Source organism: Dendrobates tinctorius, unplaced genomic scaffold (assembly GCF_039654945.1).
Source record: "Dendrobates tinctorius isolate UK_male_01 unplaced genomic scaffold, ASM3965494v1 ptg000073l, whole genome shotgun sequence".
NCBI classification, from domain to species: Eukaryota; Metazoa; Chordata; class Amphibia; order Anura; family Dendrobatidae; genus Dendrobates; species Dendrobates tinctorius.
In genome coordinates this window covers 5,066,519-5,084,645 of record NW_027361741.1, presented here as the reverse complement: position 1 = coordinate 5,084,645, position 18,127 = coordinate 5,066,519, and the positions used below count along the sequence as shown (strand labels likewise).

General features: G+C 43.0%; 1 protein-coding gene across 2 annotated transcripts in view; it reads left to right on the top strand.

The window, feature by feature from the left end:
* The window catches only part of CORO1C (coronin 1C), a 103,972-nt gene that overhangs the window by 60,251 nt on the left and 25,594 nt on the right, over positions 1-18,127 (top strand). For both annotated transcript variants that reach the window (XM_073582586.1, XM_073582587.1), the window contains exons 3-7: positions 6,756-6,878; positions 11,532-11,661; positions 12,404-12,585; positions 13,318-13,437; positions 16,552-16,656. In XM_073582586.1, the coding sequence (XP_073438687.1) occupies positions 6,756-6,878; positions 11,532-11,661; positions 12,404-12,585; positions 13,318-13,437; positions 16,552-16,656 (660 nt within the window). The remainder of the gene's footprint in view (positions 1-6,755; positions 6,879-11,531; positions 11,662-12,403; positions 12,586-13,317; positions 13,438-16,551; positions 16,657-18,127) is intronic.

Here is an 18,127-nt window from a genome sequence, read left to right as displayed (position 1 = left end):
CACCTTCATCCTGTCTGTTCAGCGTGGATGGCCTGAATACGAGTAGGAGAGGGATGAGGAGTATAACATGGACAGTTTTCTCAAACCCTCCCATCGCCCAGGACCTGATGCTTGGGATACTCTGACAAGTAGGGGAACGTTTTGGAAGATGCTGAAGGAGTACCTTGTTGACCATAGCAGCGTCCTCCGTGATTCCTCTGTGACTTATAACTATTGGGAATCCAAGTTAGACACATGGCATGAACTATCTCTCTACGCTTTGGAGGTATTTGCTTATTCCCATGTACCTCTTCCCACCCAAACATGGGTATACGCTTCAGGATTTTGTCTTTTTTGTGTCCACCTCAACCCCGTGGGCTTGCTACCCTCCCTATATATTTAAGGGTGTTATATTCTATATCTCTATCCATATAATTCCCCCAGGATTAAATGTTTTTCAGCCCTTGAACTAGTCTAGTATACCCACTCCTTAATGGAAAACAAAATGTTTTCTGAGGACCTCCACTACGTCTCTTCAAAGTTGTACTGGAATGCCTCCTAATTCTTTTCATTCCTTGCACTTAATGCATACGCTTTACCAATCTAGGGTACCAAATGATTAGTAATGGGGGAAAAAACGCTTTTCTCAGGATCCACATTCTAGATGGTGGGGTGGGGGAAGATCTTTGAAACCAAAATAGCCAGTGGGTTCTAATAGTATATGATCCAGTGCCTTGTTGTGGGTGTCAGGTGGTCCATCATAAAAGGGGCTCTCACACTGCATGAAGGATTTTCACAGCCAGGAAAGCAGAGTTCGTACAGGAAGTACAGAAGATCCTGGTATCCTTCATATCAGCCTGAGTACATGTGAAACTCTCAACTATATTCCCCAGCAGGGTTGATGAAATAAGTCCTTGATGCTGCTACATTAAACTAATTCCTTTTTTTTCTGGGCGAATTCAAATAGATTCTATTCTGATATAATAATACCGCTCTTATCTGCACTTAGCCTATGGTGAGTTGTGGCAGTAGGGAATAGCGTATGACAAGCATCTAGACAAGAATTATAGGCTTATAAATTGTAAGCCTTGCTGCGGCATTTTCCCCTGGACTCATTAAATTATTTTTTTTTTTTTTTTGTCGTCTATGCTCAAAAATTCATCAAAGCCGGCAAAATTAACTGATTTTAATGTCAGTTCAGTTTCTCAATAGCATCTGTATGTGCCAGTTCAGTTTCTCAATAGCATCTGTGTGTAAGAGGTTGCGGTGGGACACTTTACGCTACTGGAGCAGGAATTGCCACTTCTGAACTCTCGAGTGCTAATCACCTATTTCTTGACACTTCTTTAAGTATGTTTGGGGTCCTTGTCCTGATGGAGGACCCAGAACCTAGGATACAAACCCAACTTTCAGACCCTGGGCACTACATTGCGACCCAAAATCCTTTGGGAATCTTCACATTTCATGATGCCTTGAACACAGGCAAGGCACTCGGGGTTAGAGGCACAAAAAAATCCCAAAATATCTTTGAATCTGGACTATATTTGACTGCAGTTACTGTGTTCTTTTACTTGTAGGCCTCATTCTATTTAGAATAAACAGTAGAATGATGTGCTTTAACAAAAAGCTCGATTGGTCTCATCTGTCCACAAGACTCCTGCTGGCTCTATAAAATTAGTGGGGGGCTGCCTGCTTGTCCCTCTGTAAATTGTGAGGGATGCCTGCTGGCCCTCCCAAGTTTTTAACTTTACAGTATTAGTACGAAAAAAAAATTTTCCCACCTCAGATGGATAAATTATATTGCAGTGGCAATATATGGCTATTTAAAGCATAGCCATCTGCTGTCACTCCAAAAATGCTTAGTGAGTGCCTCCTTATATCCCTCTACAAATAGTGATGACAGCCTAATGGCCCTACGAAAAAACTATTGTGACTTTCAGTCCCTCCTTCATAAATTAAACAGGATATGTTTGAACTTATCTCATGGTCAGATAAGGTATTTAATCTATAAAATTACATTGTGTGTGTGTGTGTGTGTGTGTGTACACTGCTCAAAAAAAATAAAGGGAACACTTAATCAACAGAATATAACTTCGAGTAAATCAAACTGTCCACTTAGGAAGCAACACTGTTTGACAATCAATTTCACATGCTGTTGTGCAAATGCAATAAACAGATGGAAATTATTGGCAATTATCAAGACACCCTCAATAAAGGAGTGGTTCTGCAGGTGGGGACCACAGACGACATCTCAGTACCAATGCTTTCTGGCTGATGTTTTGGTTGCTTTTGAATGTTTGTTGTGCTTTCACACTCATGGTAGCATGAGACGGACTCTACAACCCATAGAAGTGTCTCAGGTAGTATAGTTCATCCAAGATGGCACATCAATGCTAGCTGTAGAATGGTTTGCTGTGTCTGTCAGTGTTGTGTCCAGAGGCTGGACGCTCTACCAGGAGACATGAAGGGGGCCGTAGGAGGGCCACAACCCAGCAGCAGGACCACTACCTCAGCCTTTGTGCAAGGAGGAACATGAGGTGCACTGCCAGAGCCCTGCAGAATGACCTCCAGCAGGCCACAAATGTGCATGTGTCTGCACAAACGGTTAGAAACCGACTCCATGAGGATGGTCTGAGTGCCCGATGTCCACAAATGGGGGTTGTTGCCCTCATATGGCCCCCTCCACGTCTCCTGGTGTACTGTCCTGTCTCCTGGTAGCGCCTCCATCCTCTGGACACTATGCTCACAGACACATCAAACCTTCTTGCCACAGCTCGCATTGATGTGCCATCCACGATGAGCTGCACTACCTGAGCCAGGTGTGTGTGGGTTGTAGAGTCTCTCATGCTACCATGAGTGTGAAAGCACAACAAACATTCAAAAGTGACCAAAACATCAGCCAGAAAGTATTGGTACTGAGATGTGGTCTGTGGTCCCCACCTGCAGAACTACCCCTTTATTGAGGGTGTCTTGATAATTGCCAACAATTTCCATCTGTTGTCTATTCCATTTGCACAACAGCATGTGAAATTGATTGTCAATCAGTGTTGCATCCTAAGTGGACAGTTTAATTTCACACAAGTTTGATTTACTTGGAGTTATATTATATTAAGTGTTCCATATACATAGATATATCTATCTCTCGTACTTTTTTTTTTTTTTTTCACCATTGAAAGCAGTGCAAATGTGCAAAAACACTACATGTGAACATAGCCCAAGGTGTGGAAGAGAGCTTTTTTTCTATTTAGTCTTGTATAGAAGTCTTTATACTGGTAAGAATGTTTAACTTTTTTTTTTTACAGTCAAAACATGTAAACCCGCAGTTAAAATGTATTTGTCAATTTGTAAAAGTGGTGTAGTACTCTGACAACTTTGTTCCCAGTGGCAACCTCAGATTCAGAGATGTTTCCAGCAGTCTTCCCAGTGCTGTTTCTCATGTCATTTCAATGCCATTTCCATTGTTTTCAGCATTTTATTTTTATATTTTAGACCCCCGCCAGAAAAATGCTAGTTTCCTTTAAACTTCCATTAAAATGAATCTGTCACCCTATTTTTTGGCCTATGAGGTGTGGCCACAGCCATCAGAGGCATATCTACAGCATTCTGTAATGCTGTAGATAAGCCCCCGATGTAACCTGAAAGAGAAGAAAAACGAGTTAGGCTGGTTTCACACTTGCTTTTTTTTGCAGCGCGTTTTCCCGCAAAAAAACGCATTGAAAAAACGCATACAAAAGCATACAACTGCTGCGTTTTTTTCAAGCATTTTTATGAGCATGCATGAAAAAAAGCAGCGTTTTTATGCGTTTGTATGCGTTTTTAGTGCGTTTTTACCGCGTTTGCGTTTTTTCCAACATTAGGTGGCCCCTCACACTAACCCAAACCATGACTTTACTAACCCTGACCCTAACCCTGACCCTAACCCTTAACCAAACCATACTTAACCCTAACCCTGACCCTAACCCTAAACCCCCTTAACTAACCCTAACTCTAACCCAAACCCCTAAATTCCATGGTTAACAAAAAAAAAACGCATTTGCAAAAAAAGCATACATAAGCATGCCAATGCGCACATATGCGCACCCATAGACTATAATGGGTGTCTTGCTGTAAAAAAAACGCATTGCGCGCGCATGCGTTTTTTTGAGGCAAGTCGGACGCACCAAAAAATGCAACAGGTTGCATTTTGTGCGCCCGAGCGCATACCGCAAAAAAAACGCATGCGCGGTAAAACGCGTACAAACGCATGTGTATGCGCACATAAGCGCATCCCATGCAAAGTATAGGAAAAAAAAAACGCATGCGCTATTTAGCGCTAAAATACCGCGAAAAAAAAACGCAAATGTGAAACCAGCCTTAGATTATACTCACCCCCGGGTCCGGTCCGATGGGTTTCGCGGTCTGGTCCGGCGCCTCCCGTCTTCTAGAGATTACACCCTCCTTCTTACTTCTGCGGCTCCTGAGCAGGCGTACTTTCTCTGCTCTGTCCTGTTTAGGGCAGAGTAAAGAACTGCAGCGCGCAGGTGCCAGACCTCTAACCTTCCCGGTGCACTGCAGTACTTTACCCTGCCCTCAACAGGACAGAGAAGTACGCCTGCTCAGGAGCCGCAGAAGTAAGAAGGGGGATGTCATCGTATGAAGATGGGAGGCGCTGGACCGTGACACCGACCGCACCGACCCCCCCCCCCCCCAGTGAGTATAATCTAACTTGTTTTTCTTATCTTTCAGGTTACATGGGGGCTTATCTACAGCATTACAGAATGCTGTAGATAATCCCCTGATGGCTGTGGCCGCATCTTATAGGCCAAAAATGGGGTGACAGATTCCCTTTAATGGGGAGTTCCCCAGACTATTCAGCCCTCTTCATGTTTTCATGCACCTGCGCAATGACATAATTTGCACGAAGTGGCGCCATCTCCAGCTACTACAAGTCTGCGTGTAAGCGCACAGCTTATTTCGACTGCGTTTCTGAAGCAGAGAGTACGCTTCCTGGCTTCAGAGACGAGCACTGCGCATGTCCAGAAGTTCAGAAGATGGCTTCCGGTCATGTGCAGTGTACCTGGCGTCAGATGCAATGTTGCAGCCGGAACGAGCAGTTAGCATGCTCAGATTTGCATGAGCTGTTGATGATGCTGCTCATGCAAATTATGACATCACTGTGGGCGTATTAACATGGAAAGGGGGCCGACTAGTCTGGAGAACTAATGCTCCATCTAGTCAAAGCCCTCACTAGCATAGGAAAATGGGAGGTTACAAATTCTTTTTTAAAACATTGATGTAACTGAATTCTGAACATACTCAACATTACTCAATGCTGGTTAGGGTGGGAGTTTAATCACACCTAGCTGAATGCTGCTGGATTGGAGGGCATGAGGGACCTGACTAATTCCCTTTTTAATATGAGCATCTACCGCATGAGGTTTTTACCTTCCTCTGGATCAACATGTTCAGTTGTAGGTTGAACTCTCAATGGACCCGTCGTCCAAGAAGTTGTTTACTCGACTTCCCTCTTTTATATTTTATTTATAGTCTTCTGCTGGTAATTATGCATGGATAATCTAAAGGATGAAATGGGATGGCGTCACTCCCAGAAGAATAGTACATTCATGACTGAAAACCAGTATTCTCATCTCTTGCAAGTGCTGTGCTCTTTGTGGAGTTGAGCAGAGAGATGGGCACAACTGTATCCAGCATTTTGTAAAATTTCTTGTCTGAGGCCTTTTTCATCCATATGGCAATAATTGAGATTAAGTAAAAAAAAACATGGAGTAGCTAGTGCTATCTGGTAAAACCATGGGAAAATTTGACAGCACACTTCCAGACTGGACTGCTCTCCAAACGTTAATAAAGTCTATGGTTTACCCAGCTGTTGTTCATGTTGGAGAATGCTTCTGCCTGCTGCACTGTTGACTGCACATAACATGATGGCAGCAATGACTTGCTGTCATTTAGTGACCTTTCAGCATTTGACCTTCCCAGTCTTTACTTCTATCTGTATAATGTCTGATAAGGATAGATATTTAGAATCTGGTCATTAAAATTGATGCAATGATCCACACTAATGGGAAAACTAAAACTGTCCATTTTGACAGGCCAATAATCGGCAACAATTCCATTTACTTTGCAAGGTAATCATACACAAGCCTTGTCAAAAACACTTGTTTCATAATTATTTTGCCATGTAAACAGTGGCCATCACCCTATAAATCAGTGAAACACTCGATCATCGGGTGAAATGATCTTTTGTGCAGTAAGATCATTATTCTCAGTGGTGCATCGCCCTGTGTAAGTTGAACTCCCTGCCAATACCCATGGCAAATCCTGTACACTCATCGACTTTTAGCATAGGTCACACAGTTCACATTTTTTACTTTGGTCTGCTTGTGTAAACTGGCATTCAAACAACTGCTGATCAGTAAAGGGTTACCTATCAGCAGCCTTATGGTACCACTGGTCATTCCATTTAAGCAAAATCTTACTGAGTGCTTCAGCTTGCTGGTCTTAGAAGTGCACCTTGTGCTAAGTTTTTAGGATAAACTATTGTCTTTTATTATTTTTAGCTGATCTACAGCTCCAGTAAACTGTGGTAGTGTGTACTTGTTGTAATCAACAGCTATTGTGTTTCAATGCAAATACAGACTCTGGTTACCAGCTAGTTAGTGAGTAGCCATTCACTCACTCCTAGTAATGTGTTTTCCTCTTTTAAAATTTTCTTTTAAGTGACCTTTTAAGTGTAACAGTCTTATCGTGGTCTACCATATGTTTCCTTTTTTTTCTAGAGTGGAAGAATTGACAAATCGTACCCTACAGTGTGCGGTCACACAGGACCAGTGCTGGACATTGACTGGTGTCCTCATAATGACAATGTTATTGCAAGTGGCTCTGAAGATTGCACAGTCATGGTAAATACTGAACATATGTTGTCATTTACCTCTATCTTAAATTAATGAATTCAAGTAAACATTTTGGAATTAGCGGCTCAATATTTTGGTACTAAACGTAAATGTTGTGTCTTTTTGTTTTTGTTTAATACGAATATTCAGTATACAGTACTGTGCAAAAGTTTTGGGTAGAGTATGGGAAAAATTGCTACTAAGAATACTTTAACCCCTTTGCACCCTTTTGCGTTTGTTTTTCCAGAGCCACAATTTTTTTTTTTCTTTTTTTTTTTTTTCAGTCAATATGACTGTGTGAGGGGTTGTTTTTTGCGGGGCGAGTTTTACTTTTGAACAGCACCATTGGTCCCCAAAAAGGGGGAAATAAATCCAAGTGCGGTGAAATAGCAAAAAAAAAGTGCAATCCCACACTTGTTTCGTTTTTTTTTCCGCCATGTTCACTAAATGCTAAAACTGACCTGCCATTTATGATTCTCCAGGTCATTACAAGTTCATAGACACCAAGCATGTCTAGGTTCATTTTTATCTAAGTAGTGAAAAAAAATTCAAAACGTTGTCTAAAAAAATAAATAAATTTGCACCATTTTCCGATACCCAAAGCGTCTCCATTTTTCGTGATCTCGGGTTGGGTGTGGGCTTATTTTTTTGCGCACCGAGCTGCCGTTTTTAATGACACCACTTTTGTGCAGATACGTTCTTTTGTTGTTGCATTTTAACGCGATATCGAGGCGACCCAAAAAACGTAATTCTGGCGTTTTTGAATTTTTTTTTTCTTGCAACGTCGTTTAGCGATCAGGTTAATCCTTTTCTCCTATGCCTCATTGGGGGACACAGACAGTGGGTGTTATGCTGCTTGCCACTAGGAGGACACTAAGTAAACACAGAAAAAAGTTAACTCATCCTCTGCAGTATACACCCTCTCGCTGCCTGGGAATTCTCCAGTTCTTGCTTATTGTCTGCAGGAGGCACTTGGGTCTGGCTTCAGACCCCACCGTTTTTATTTTATTTTTGAATTTTCTGTAAATTTTTTTATTTAACGGAGTGAAGGGAACGACGGTTCCTTTCTACGGCCCGAGTTTTTATTGTTCATCAATTAACAAGGCTGTTATCACCCTTTGCCTTCAAACCTATATCAATATTAGGTACACTTGCACATTGTTTTTTAAAGGTACTTAGCAGGGAAGGTGTTTCTAAAATCTTGAAGAACTAGCCACAGATATTCTGTGGATGTAGGTTTCCACATATCTTTTGGTCTCCATGTAATCTTACAGACTTGATGATTGGTTACTCTGATGCCTGACTACAATCCTATCAACTTGGACTTTGTGCAAGTATGCCTAAAGCAGGGGTGGGGAATCTGTTTTTTTCCAAGGGCCATTTGGATATTTATTACATCCTTCGGGGGCCGTACAAACTCCACCCACAAAGTACATCCTGACTCTGGCACTGGTGCCAGGACTTAATCTTTCATTGCATGCGCTTCAGTCTTCACTAGCGAACACTGCGTGTGTGTGCTAATAGAGCAAGAAGAAATTAATGAGTTGGTGTCCATCAAAATACAACTCCCTGCCCAAACACGGCAGTCCCTGAGAATCTGCCTGGGGGCCTGATGGTCATCGAGGGCCGTAAATGGCTCGGGGGCCTGAGGTTCCCCACCCCTGGCTTAAAGTATTTGTTATTTTGAAGGCAAAGGGTGGTCACGCCAAATATGGATGTCATTTTTATCTTTTAACAATTAGTAAATTAACAAACGAAATTCAAATAACACTCCTATATTTTTTTTTTTTTTTTTTTTTTTAAAGCATTCTTTGTAGCATTATCTATACCAGCCTAAAATATTTGCACAGTAGTGTACCTGTGCCAGTCTCCGCAACAAACTTTTCCACTATAGAATGTATTGAATGTCGTAAATTTGCATCGTTCAGTAAACACAGGCTTTACCTGTGTGATTAGAATGCAGCATTTTGGACGCAGCAAAGATGCGCTACGTCCAAAGCGCTGCTTTCTGATTGTGGGAACGTAGCCTGAAGAGGTTGTCCACTACTAGAACAATCCCTTCTTGATCTAATTGTTTTGCCCCGATAAAACGATAAAATAAAAACCCTATACTCATCTTCCCTAGCGGCAGCATTCAAACTCCGCAACCACAAGTTCTGACCCTAGCATGGGAGGTGAGTATAGGCTTTTAGGCTTTCTTATTTTATCAGGACCAAACCTTTTAGATCAAGAGGGCTACTACTTCTAGGATAACCCCATTTTGACTTTTTTTTTTTTTTTGTACTTGACCTTCAACTTTTAGGTTCTGTACTCAAAATTGTCACACTTGATCTGTTAAAACTGACAGATGCCACATTTTTATCAACAGAAAAAACCTTCACAGGAAATCAGTTAGCTGACAAATTTGATTTTCACACCTTCTGTCATGATATGCAGCTGCGTTATGTTAGCTCCCCTGACTTTTATGTGGGCTCAGGTTTTGAGCCCGAATCTTTCCCGGCTAATGATAGCTGTGATATTCAGTCATCAGCTGCATGTGGAGCTTCACCCATGGCTGTTATCCTTTTTAAATGCTCCTATCAATCTGACAGCGGTATTAACAGCATATCGGCAGGGGCTGCATCATTCCACAAGTCGATATGTAACCACGTGATGCATTCTGATGAATGGTCCTGACTGCCGGGGATCTGATCCCTGTGCCTGTTATGACGGCGGTACTCCTGTGAATGGCAGCTTCTGGCTGGTGTTCATCATGAGACTGTGTATTTTGCTAAATACAGTAGTCCTATGGTATTGCTGTATATGGTACAAGCAATCGGATGATTTGGTTTCCAGAATCATCTCTACGATGATGACACCCAACTATACACCTCTTCACCTGACATCACTAATTGTTAACCCTCTGTCAGGAACAATATTCGCACTAACTCGTAATGGAACAATGTGCCTGTCAAGCGCAGGCTAGGAAAATGCCTAGAATATCTAATTTTCTCAATTTCAGTGATCTAAAAGTGATCAGAGACCTTCATAGGGATGTAATAAGAGACTACACATTATCAGGTGCAAAACAAAACCCATTTACTCAACATAAAAGTAATAACTTTGATATACACAAATTTCAAAACTCCTGAGAAGTACACTTTCATTTGTAAGAAAATCTGCCTTATGTATATGAAATATCCACAAACCTTTCTCTATCCATTCATAAAACAAGCTAAATAAACAATAGTAATGACTAAAAACATAACATACCAACCTTATAAAGTGTGATGTGTTCGGGACCAATGAGCCTGAGAAGCCAGCACAGCTATATCTTCCTTCCTGAAGCTCTGCAGACCAACTGTGGTATCAGGTTTCACACAGCAGCTAGAGCCAGGAGACTATCTAGAGGGAGGGGGTTTCCTGATAATCTGGTGAGAAGGGAGAAATGAAAGTAGAAGAGCTGCGCCTGTCAGATCCATTGTTCCTGACGGAGGGTTAAAACTGGAAATTGGCCCGGCAGGAAGGGGTTGAAGCACTCCCAATGATTTTATTGTGTTAATATACTCAGCAATCGCAGCCTTCCCCGGCTTTCACGGTCCTTTTCTCACTTAATGTGACTTCTGTTGCAACTTGCCAGATCACATGTGGTCTGTGAACCGTAAGTCGCTTTTGCAGTGTAAGCCCAGTCTCGTTCTGATGCCCCATAGACTTGCGTTGTAAAAGCAACATTTACATAGACCCCAGTGCGAATCGGGGAGTCGGAATGAAGTTGAGTGAGAAAGGGACCGAAACAGTGGAAAACCGGGTAAGATGGCGATCCTTGAGTACCGTATTTTTCGAACTATAAGATGCACCCCAAATTTTGGGGTGGAAAATAGCAGAAAAAATAATTTTTATAAGATGGGGGTCCGTATTATTGTCCGAATTTAAGTTATCTTACCTGAGGGCCGGCAGTGGTAGAGCGGAGTCACAGGAGGCATGGTCCCTTCATCAGGCAGGAGTGGGGCAGTGCTGCAGTCACGGGATGTGATGCTTCAGGTCCGGTGTCGGCGGTGAGGCAGATCATGGAACAAGGTCCCTTCCTCAGGATGCCGGCGGCAAAAGTGTGGCGACACTGCGGCCCGGTGTCCACGGTGAGCAGAGCTGGTTTCTCGTTGGCCATCTTCCTGAGGCCGCATGGGCGCAGATTGAGATCTTGGCGGCCCTCAGCTTTAGGAAAATGGCTGTCGAGATCTCAATCTGCGCACACGCGGCCTCTGGCGGCCTTTTCTTTTTTTTTTTTGCTGGCGGCTTCAGAAAGTTGGCCACAGAGAAATCGGTGATGCGCTCTGCTCGCCACATTTCTGCTGCCGGCATCCTGAGGAAGGGATCCTGCTCAGGTGCACTCTGCACCGCCGACACCGAGCCTCAGCATCGCCACACCTCTGCCGCCGCCGATTCCGCTGCTACACCCCCCCCCCCCCGGTAAGCCTGCATTCGGACAAGCGCAGCCCCCATTTTCCGCCCACATTTTTTGGGGGGAAAATGTGCATCTTATAGCCCGATAAGTATGGTATATTAAAACAAATTTAGCTTATTAATGAAGCACTACAAATACTTTTTAAGTTGAATTCTATTGAAATCAGAAACCTCATTTAAAGAATTTCAACCAAATGTAAAGTTGTCCCTATTGTCACTTAGGTATGGCAGATCCCAGACAGTGGCCTCACCATTCCGCTAACTGATCCTGTGGTAGTGTTGGAAGGACATTCCAAGCGGGTAGGCATTGTGACATGGCATCCGACAGCCCGAAACGTGCTGCTCAGTGCAGGTATGTTTGACATCGGCTCCATTTATGAACGTAGAGAAATTTGTGATTCCCTGCCTACTGATTAGCATACTAAGACAATCTGTGGCCACTGAACCTACAACATACACCACTCTACTTTGTCTGTAAATGGCTACACTGTGCTGCACACATTAGCCATATTGTGAAGAGCAGTGGTCCTTTTTCAAAGGGTTTTTCCACATTAAATGTATTTTATTTTTATTTAGTCCAGTTATACTATGTCTGGGATATAATCCATCTATACACTGTAGTGGTCCAAGGTGGACGTCAAAGCAATGAAATCATGTTCATTTGTCACCTGATCACTAAAGCCTATTCCTTTGTACAAACTTTTTTTTTTCTATGTTGGGTACATTCTATTTTGACTTTTTAAGCTCAGAGCCGTTCTTCTGTGTGTTTTTTTTTTTTTTGTAAACTCGTTTCCAGGAACACTGCTTAGATGCAGCAGTGGTAAAGCTTGCATTTTGTCAGTTTCATAGAGTTCTGAGCACACTAGTGCTGCCCTCAATTGCTGTTTTTGGTGGCATTGAAAACACAATATACTATGACACAGTGCCTCCTAGTGGTAGATTATCCTAACATTTTACAAAAGAAAATGTGGAAGTCTCCCAACATGAGATTTTTTTTTTTTTTTTTTTCTAATTTTTGTGTGAGCGAGGTTGAATATGATGAATAGTGAATCCATGCTCTGAGACCTGAAAAGGGATCGTCATTTTGTTAACAGGTTGTGACAATGTCATTATTATATGGAATGTTGGGACTGGGGAGGCACTCTCCTCTCTAGAAGATATGCACTACGACATGATCTACAGTGCCAGCTGGAACCGAAACGGCAGCCTCATTTGCACGACCTCAAAGGACAAGAAGCTGCGTGTTATTGACCCACGTAAAATGGAATTGGTAGCGGTATGTACTCAGAGGGAGTGGTAGCCGTGGGAGAAATCTGACCAGTTTTGGTGTCCTTAGTTTTATATATGTATTAATGTTTGCCCAAAGACCCTATTCAAAATGACACCCTGTGCTGTGTGAGTTCTGTGTGAGGTTCGACAGCCTAAAGAAGGGTAGTGTCCCCCAGTCTCTCCTGGCACCAAGACTAATTTAGCTTTTATGTAGCCTAAAAGATCATTGCTCTTTGTTGGTCATTCTGTGTAAACAGGACTCGGACTGCTGAGAACTATAGCAGCCTATGTGCTCTGAGCGAACTGATATAGATGGCTCAGTGTGCATCACTTATAAATGGGTACTCAAACGCCTATCAGTAAAAGTTTACCGATTGCCGGCTGTGATGTGCCACCGGTCAGTCTGTATAAACTGACCTGAGGTCACTGTCATAGCCTTGAATACCTGTCCTTCTGCACCATGTATCTCTTCCTGTCCACAATGTAGTCTGTCACCTTAGCTTTGCACCTCTCTGGGGTGCTTTTTTTTTTATTAGTGATTAATGGGTGTCTCATAGATGTACAGTGATCTGTTTGCAATTAAAAGGAGGTATGGATATAGATACAACTTTTTGTTTTCTGACAATTGAAACTACTTTAGACGAGCTGTATGGTATTTCGCCATCTGTAGAATTTTACATCTGTTTTTCTTGCTTTGATAATGATGTGATTTCTTTGTCTTTGTGGCCACCTTTTCTAGGAGAAAGATAAAGCACACGAAGGCGCTCGGCCCATGAGGGCAATCTTTTTAGCTGATGGCAGCATTTTCACAACTGGGTTCAGCCGGATGAGTGAGCGCCAATTAGCATTGTGGAATCCGGTATGTGTTATATAGGTTTCAGCAGTGCTTTCCTATATTGCTGACAGACAGATATTTACTGATAAGTCAGGTAGTTTTTTACTTGAATACAGCAGTGATGGGCAAAATATTATGCTTAGACTTTTTTTTTCTTCTATTTTGAACTTTTAGTAAATTGCATTGCTTAAATCTTGTAATACTCCACTCCATTTGCACTCGTCACATTATGCTGTTACACTCATGTCTGGGGTATATATGTACTATTTTAATTTTTTTTTTTTTCTCCATTACATGATTTCACCCTTCAGCAACTCTGATTTCTACAATTAGATTACCACATTTAAGGACCAATGAAATTTTTATTTATACAAACCTTTTATTCCTCGCGTTCATCCAAGTGCCACAATTTTTATTTTTCTATCAGCATGAACGTTTGCGTTGTTTAGGGACATGAGGTGACCCAAAAAGACCACAATTCCCCCCCCCCCCCCCCCCCCCCCCAATGTTTGTCTGTTTTTAATCTGATGTTTTCAGATGGAACAATCAAATGTGTTAATTTTTCTTTATCCTTAATTGGGGGGATAATTTTAATTTACAATTTGTTTTTTAAATGTACATGTCAAAGAAATTTTCAACCTCCCAAACCCCCACCCCCGACTTTTTTTTTTTTTTTCTTAAGTCCCTTTAACCCCTTCACGGCATATTACGTATATTCACGTTATATGTCGTATCCCTGACTTTGATGGCGGGCTCTGATGCTGTGCCCGCATCTTTCCCCGTACATTACAGCTGATCTAATTATCTGTCATGTGTCTTGTAAAGCCCCCTTTACACAGCGATATCGCTAAAGTGTCACCGATTTTGTGACGCAGCAGCGATATTGCTAGCGATATCACTACATGTGATACTTACCTCCGACCGGCTCCCCCGCTGGTTATCGCTGATCGCGCAAGAATGTCCTGGGCTGTTTCTCGTCGGCGGCTTCCTGCTGGCGCCGACAAGTGACGCGTGGACGCGGGCGGAAGACGTAATCATCGCCGCGTCTGACAGGTAACGACCGCTGCTGTGTCGCTGCTGAGATCTGCCTGTTTGGCAGCTCACTAGCGACCATTTAGCGATGCACCAACGATCCTGACCGGGTCATATCATGGTCGGGATCGCTGGTGCATCGCTAAATGTAACGGTACCCTAACAGCCACCGGTAGAGCGGTTGTCCACCTGCGGCTGTTGACCTGTTAAATCCCACTGTCAATCTCTTACAGTGGGATTTAACACGCCGTTGGTATGTGCTTCATGCCACCAGTCCATTGGCGCGCCTATTGTAATCACAGGGCACCGATAGGTTGTCATGACAGTCGTGGGTCTGCCCAAGACCCCAGTGCCTGTCTTTACAATATTTACGTGAATAACAACCTGTGGCCTGCGTTCATAGATTATCATTTCTGCTATATATAGCTGCGCTGAAGCCCTGCTATATGTAGCACAGACAATTGCAGCTTCAAGTCTCCTAAGGGGACTATTAAAGTAAAACGTGACAGACCAAGCTGTGAGGTCGAAACGTTGCACCACTTCCTCCATTGAAAATAGAAAAAAATTAAAATACACATTTGACATCGCTGCATTGAGAAAGTGTCCAATGTATCAAAATTAAAAATAAATTAATCGGATCGGTATGCGACTTAATGATAAAAAAATCAAAGCGCCAGAGTTGTTTTTTTGGTCTCCTAAACATTGCAATAAGAGGCAATCAAAACAATGTACGCAAAATGGTATCCATAAAAATGTCAGCTCAGGGCACAAAAGATAAGCCGTTGCCCAGCCCCCCAAACCCCCAAAAATGTAACCGTTACATGTCTTAGAAAATGGTGGCAAAAGCTCTCATTCGTTCAAATTAAATGAAAAAAAAACAAACTATACATGTTTAGTATGTGTGTACTGGTACTGACCTGGAGAATCATATTGCCGCGTCAGATTTACCATATATTGAATATGGTAAATATAACAAACACTTGTTGAATTTCACTTTTTTTTTTGCAATTTCTCCGCACTTGTAATTCTTCATGCTTTACAGTACACTATATGGTAAATTCAATGGTACCATTCAAAAGTACAACTCGTCCCTCAAAGAATAAGCCATAAGCCCTCATATGGCTATATTGACAAATATAAAAAAAAATTATGGCTCTTGGAAGGAGGAAACAACAATGGTAAATGGCGTCTGAGGTGAAAGGAGTGAGGGACTTGAAACTGCAATTGTTTGATCACTTATACTGTATACTGCAATCCCAGAATATTGCCGTGTATATATAGTGTACATTTCATTCTCTGATGGAGCTCTGAAGATTAGGCCATTAATATTAGTCTGGAAAAGAAACCCATTGTGTATTCTATGTTTGCAAGTTTCCTGTTACTTATGGAGCTGTTGGGTCTTTGGATTTTCTATCCCAGTATTGTAGCTCCCCAACTACATTGGGATTTATTGTTAACTACAAATTGCTGGTTATTTTCTCTCTCAATAAAACTGCAGTCAGACAAAAATAAGGAGATTTCTAAAAACTGAGGCAAACAACCAGTTGGATTCCTCCTTTAATTTCCCAGAAACCTTGTGAAATGTCAAAGCTTGATGTTCATTCATTGCTACGGGCACAGTCTCCACTTTTTCTTTGCACCAGTTTTGTTAAATCTCCCCCCCAAAGTGTTCTAAATTCTGGTACTTGGATGTGCTCTGCAATGTTACTGAAATCTCAGAGTTGAATATTAAAACATGCTTTACTGGCAGGTAGTGTTTGCACAGTGCAAAATGAAAGTCTTTGGAGGTAGGTTGTCAGCCATGTTTTATGCATGAGAAGGCTACATAGAGGTTCTACGTGATGCATCCTAGTGGCAGGAAAGTGAGCATGGTTCTAGCTCATGTGACTTATCCTTCTAGATTCTGCTCAGCCTTAACATTTACTAATGGCTGTTCACCTGCATAAGTTTCACTTTTTTGTGTTTATGAAGTGGTTAACAGTGTGTTTTGATATTAACGGTGCATTGTTTGGAAAACAAATCTTTAAATGTGGATTTTTGGTTGTTTAAAAAAAAAAAAAAAAAAATTTCATATATTTTTGTCTTTATATATATATATATATGCAGAAAAGTATGGATGAGCCTATTGCACTACATGAAATGGATACAAGCAATGGAGTCCTGCTACCGTTTTATGACCCCGACACTAGCATCATTTACTTGTGTGGCAAGGTGAGATTGTGCAGCTGATCTCCATTGAAGTGAATGGAGAGAATTTATGCACCTTACTGGAGATCCATTACATAGTCACCCACTTATATATGTATTTCATAGGATGCATTGTAATTGACTCTATATCCTGCAGCTCTCAGATCGCAGAAACCTGGGGACAGATTCCCTTTAAGCAGATTTATAGTGGGTACGGAAAGTATTCAGACCCCTTTAAGTTTTTCATTCTTATTCATTGCAGCCATTTGGTAAATAAAAAAATTCATTTTTTTTCTCATTAATATACACTCTGCACCCCATCTTGACTGAAAAAAACAAATGTAGATTTTTTTTGCAAATTTATTAAAAAAGAAAATTATATTTCCAGGACGTCCTATCCTGACAGCACCATGGGGTTGACCTTTCATCCTTGCAGGGACTGGAAATACACGAGAGGTTAAAAGGTCCCCTCCCACACCACACTCCAGTGTTTTTCCTGTCCCTGTAAGGACAGGCACGAGAGCGCCGCAGCGGCGGTGGCAGAAGAGCAGCAGAACTTACCGGGGCCAGGAGGTTCGGGGTCCCAACTGCCAACTCCTCCGGTCGGACGGTGCGCGCGGCACCCCCCTAAGGGGGGTTTCCCGCCTGCGGTCCCGTGGAGCGTTGCTCTGGGACGATGTAGCGCTCCCCCCCCCCGGCGCGACTCCCGCGAGAGCCGGCGGCCGCGTCACTTCCGGTCGCCGGGTATGACTACTTCCGGTTTGGCCATGCGTCGTCAGAAGGAAGCGTCATGGACTGGAGAAGCGTTTGCAGCGCAAGATAAGGTAGGATAAGAGCGGGGAAAGCGGGGGCAGCGGTACAGACCGGTCACCTTCAGCGCGGCATCATGGACGGAGAACACGGTCGCAGGAGCGAACCAAACCCAGCGTCCGTGAGTAGGAGGCAGGGGGGCTGTGAGTAAAACGATCTCCTGTTCTTTGTTAGGACAAGTCGGCGCCGACAGCAGCATCTAGGGGATCAAGCAAGCCCAAATGCCCCATCTGTGCCAGCAAGCTGCCGACCACATGGAAGAAACCCTTATGTGAGGACTGTACCCTGCGGATCATCAGAGGAGAGCAGGCCACGTTCCTCACGGAGATGCGCACAGTGGTCAGAGATGAGGTCCAGGCTTCCGTCTCTGCATGGCTGCCCACGCAGTCGGCCGACCGCTCCCAATCCAAAAGACCAAGATGGGAGTCCGACCAGTCTTCAGAGGAGGAGATACGGGGTACTGACTCGGAGGAAGAAGGCGAGATCACCTCTGAACCCCTGGAGACAGGGAAAAAGTACCTCTTCACATCAGAGAATACGGACGAGCTCCTCAGGGCAGTGAGGAGTACGATGCAGATCGAGGAAGCCCCGAAGGAGCAATCCATCCAGGACGCGATGTTCGGGGGGCTAAGAGCCAAGGTCCGTCAGGTCTTCCCTGTCAATGACCATATCCGGACGATGATCC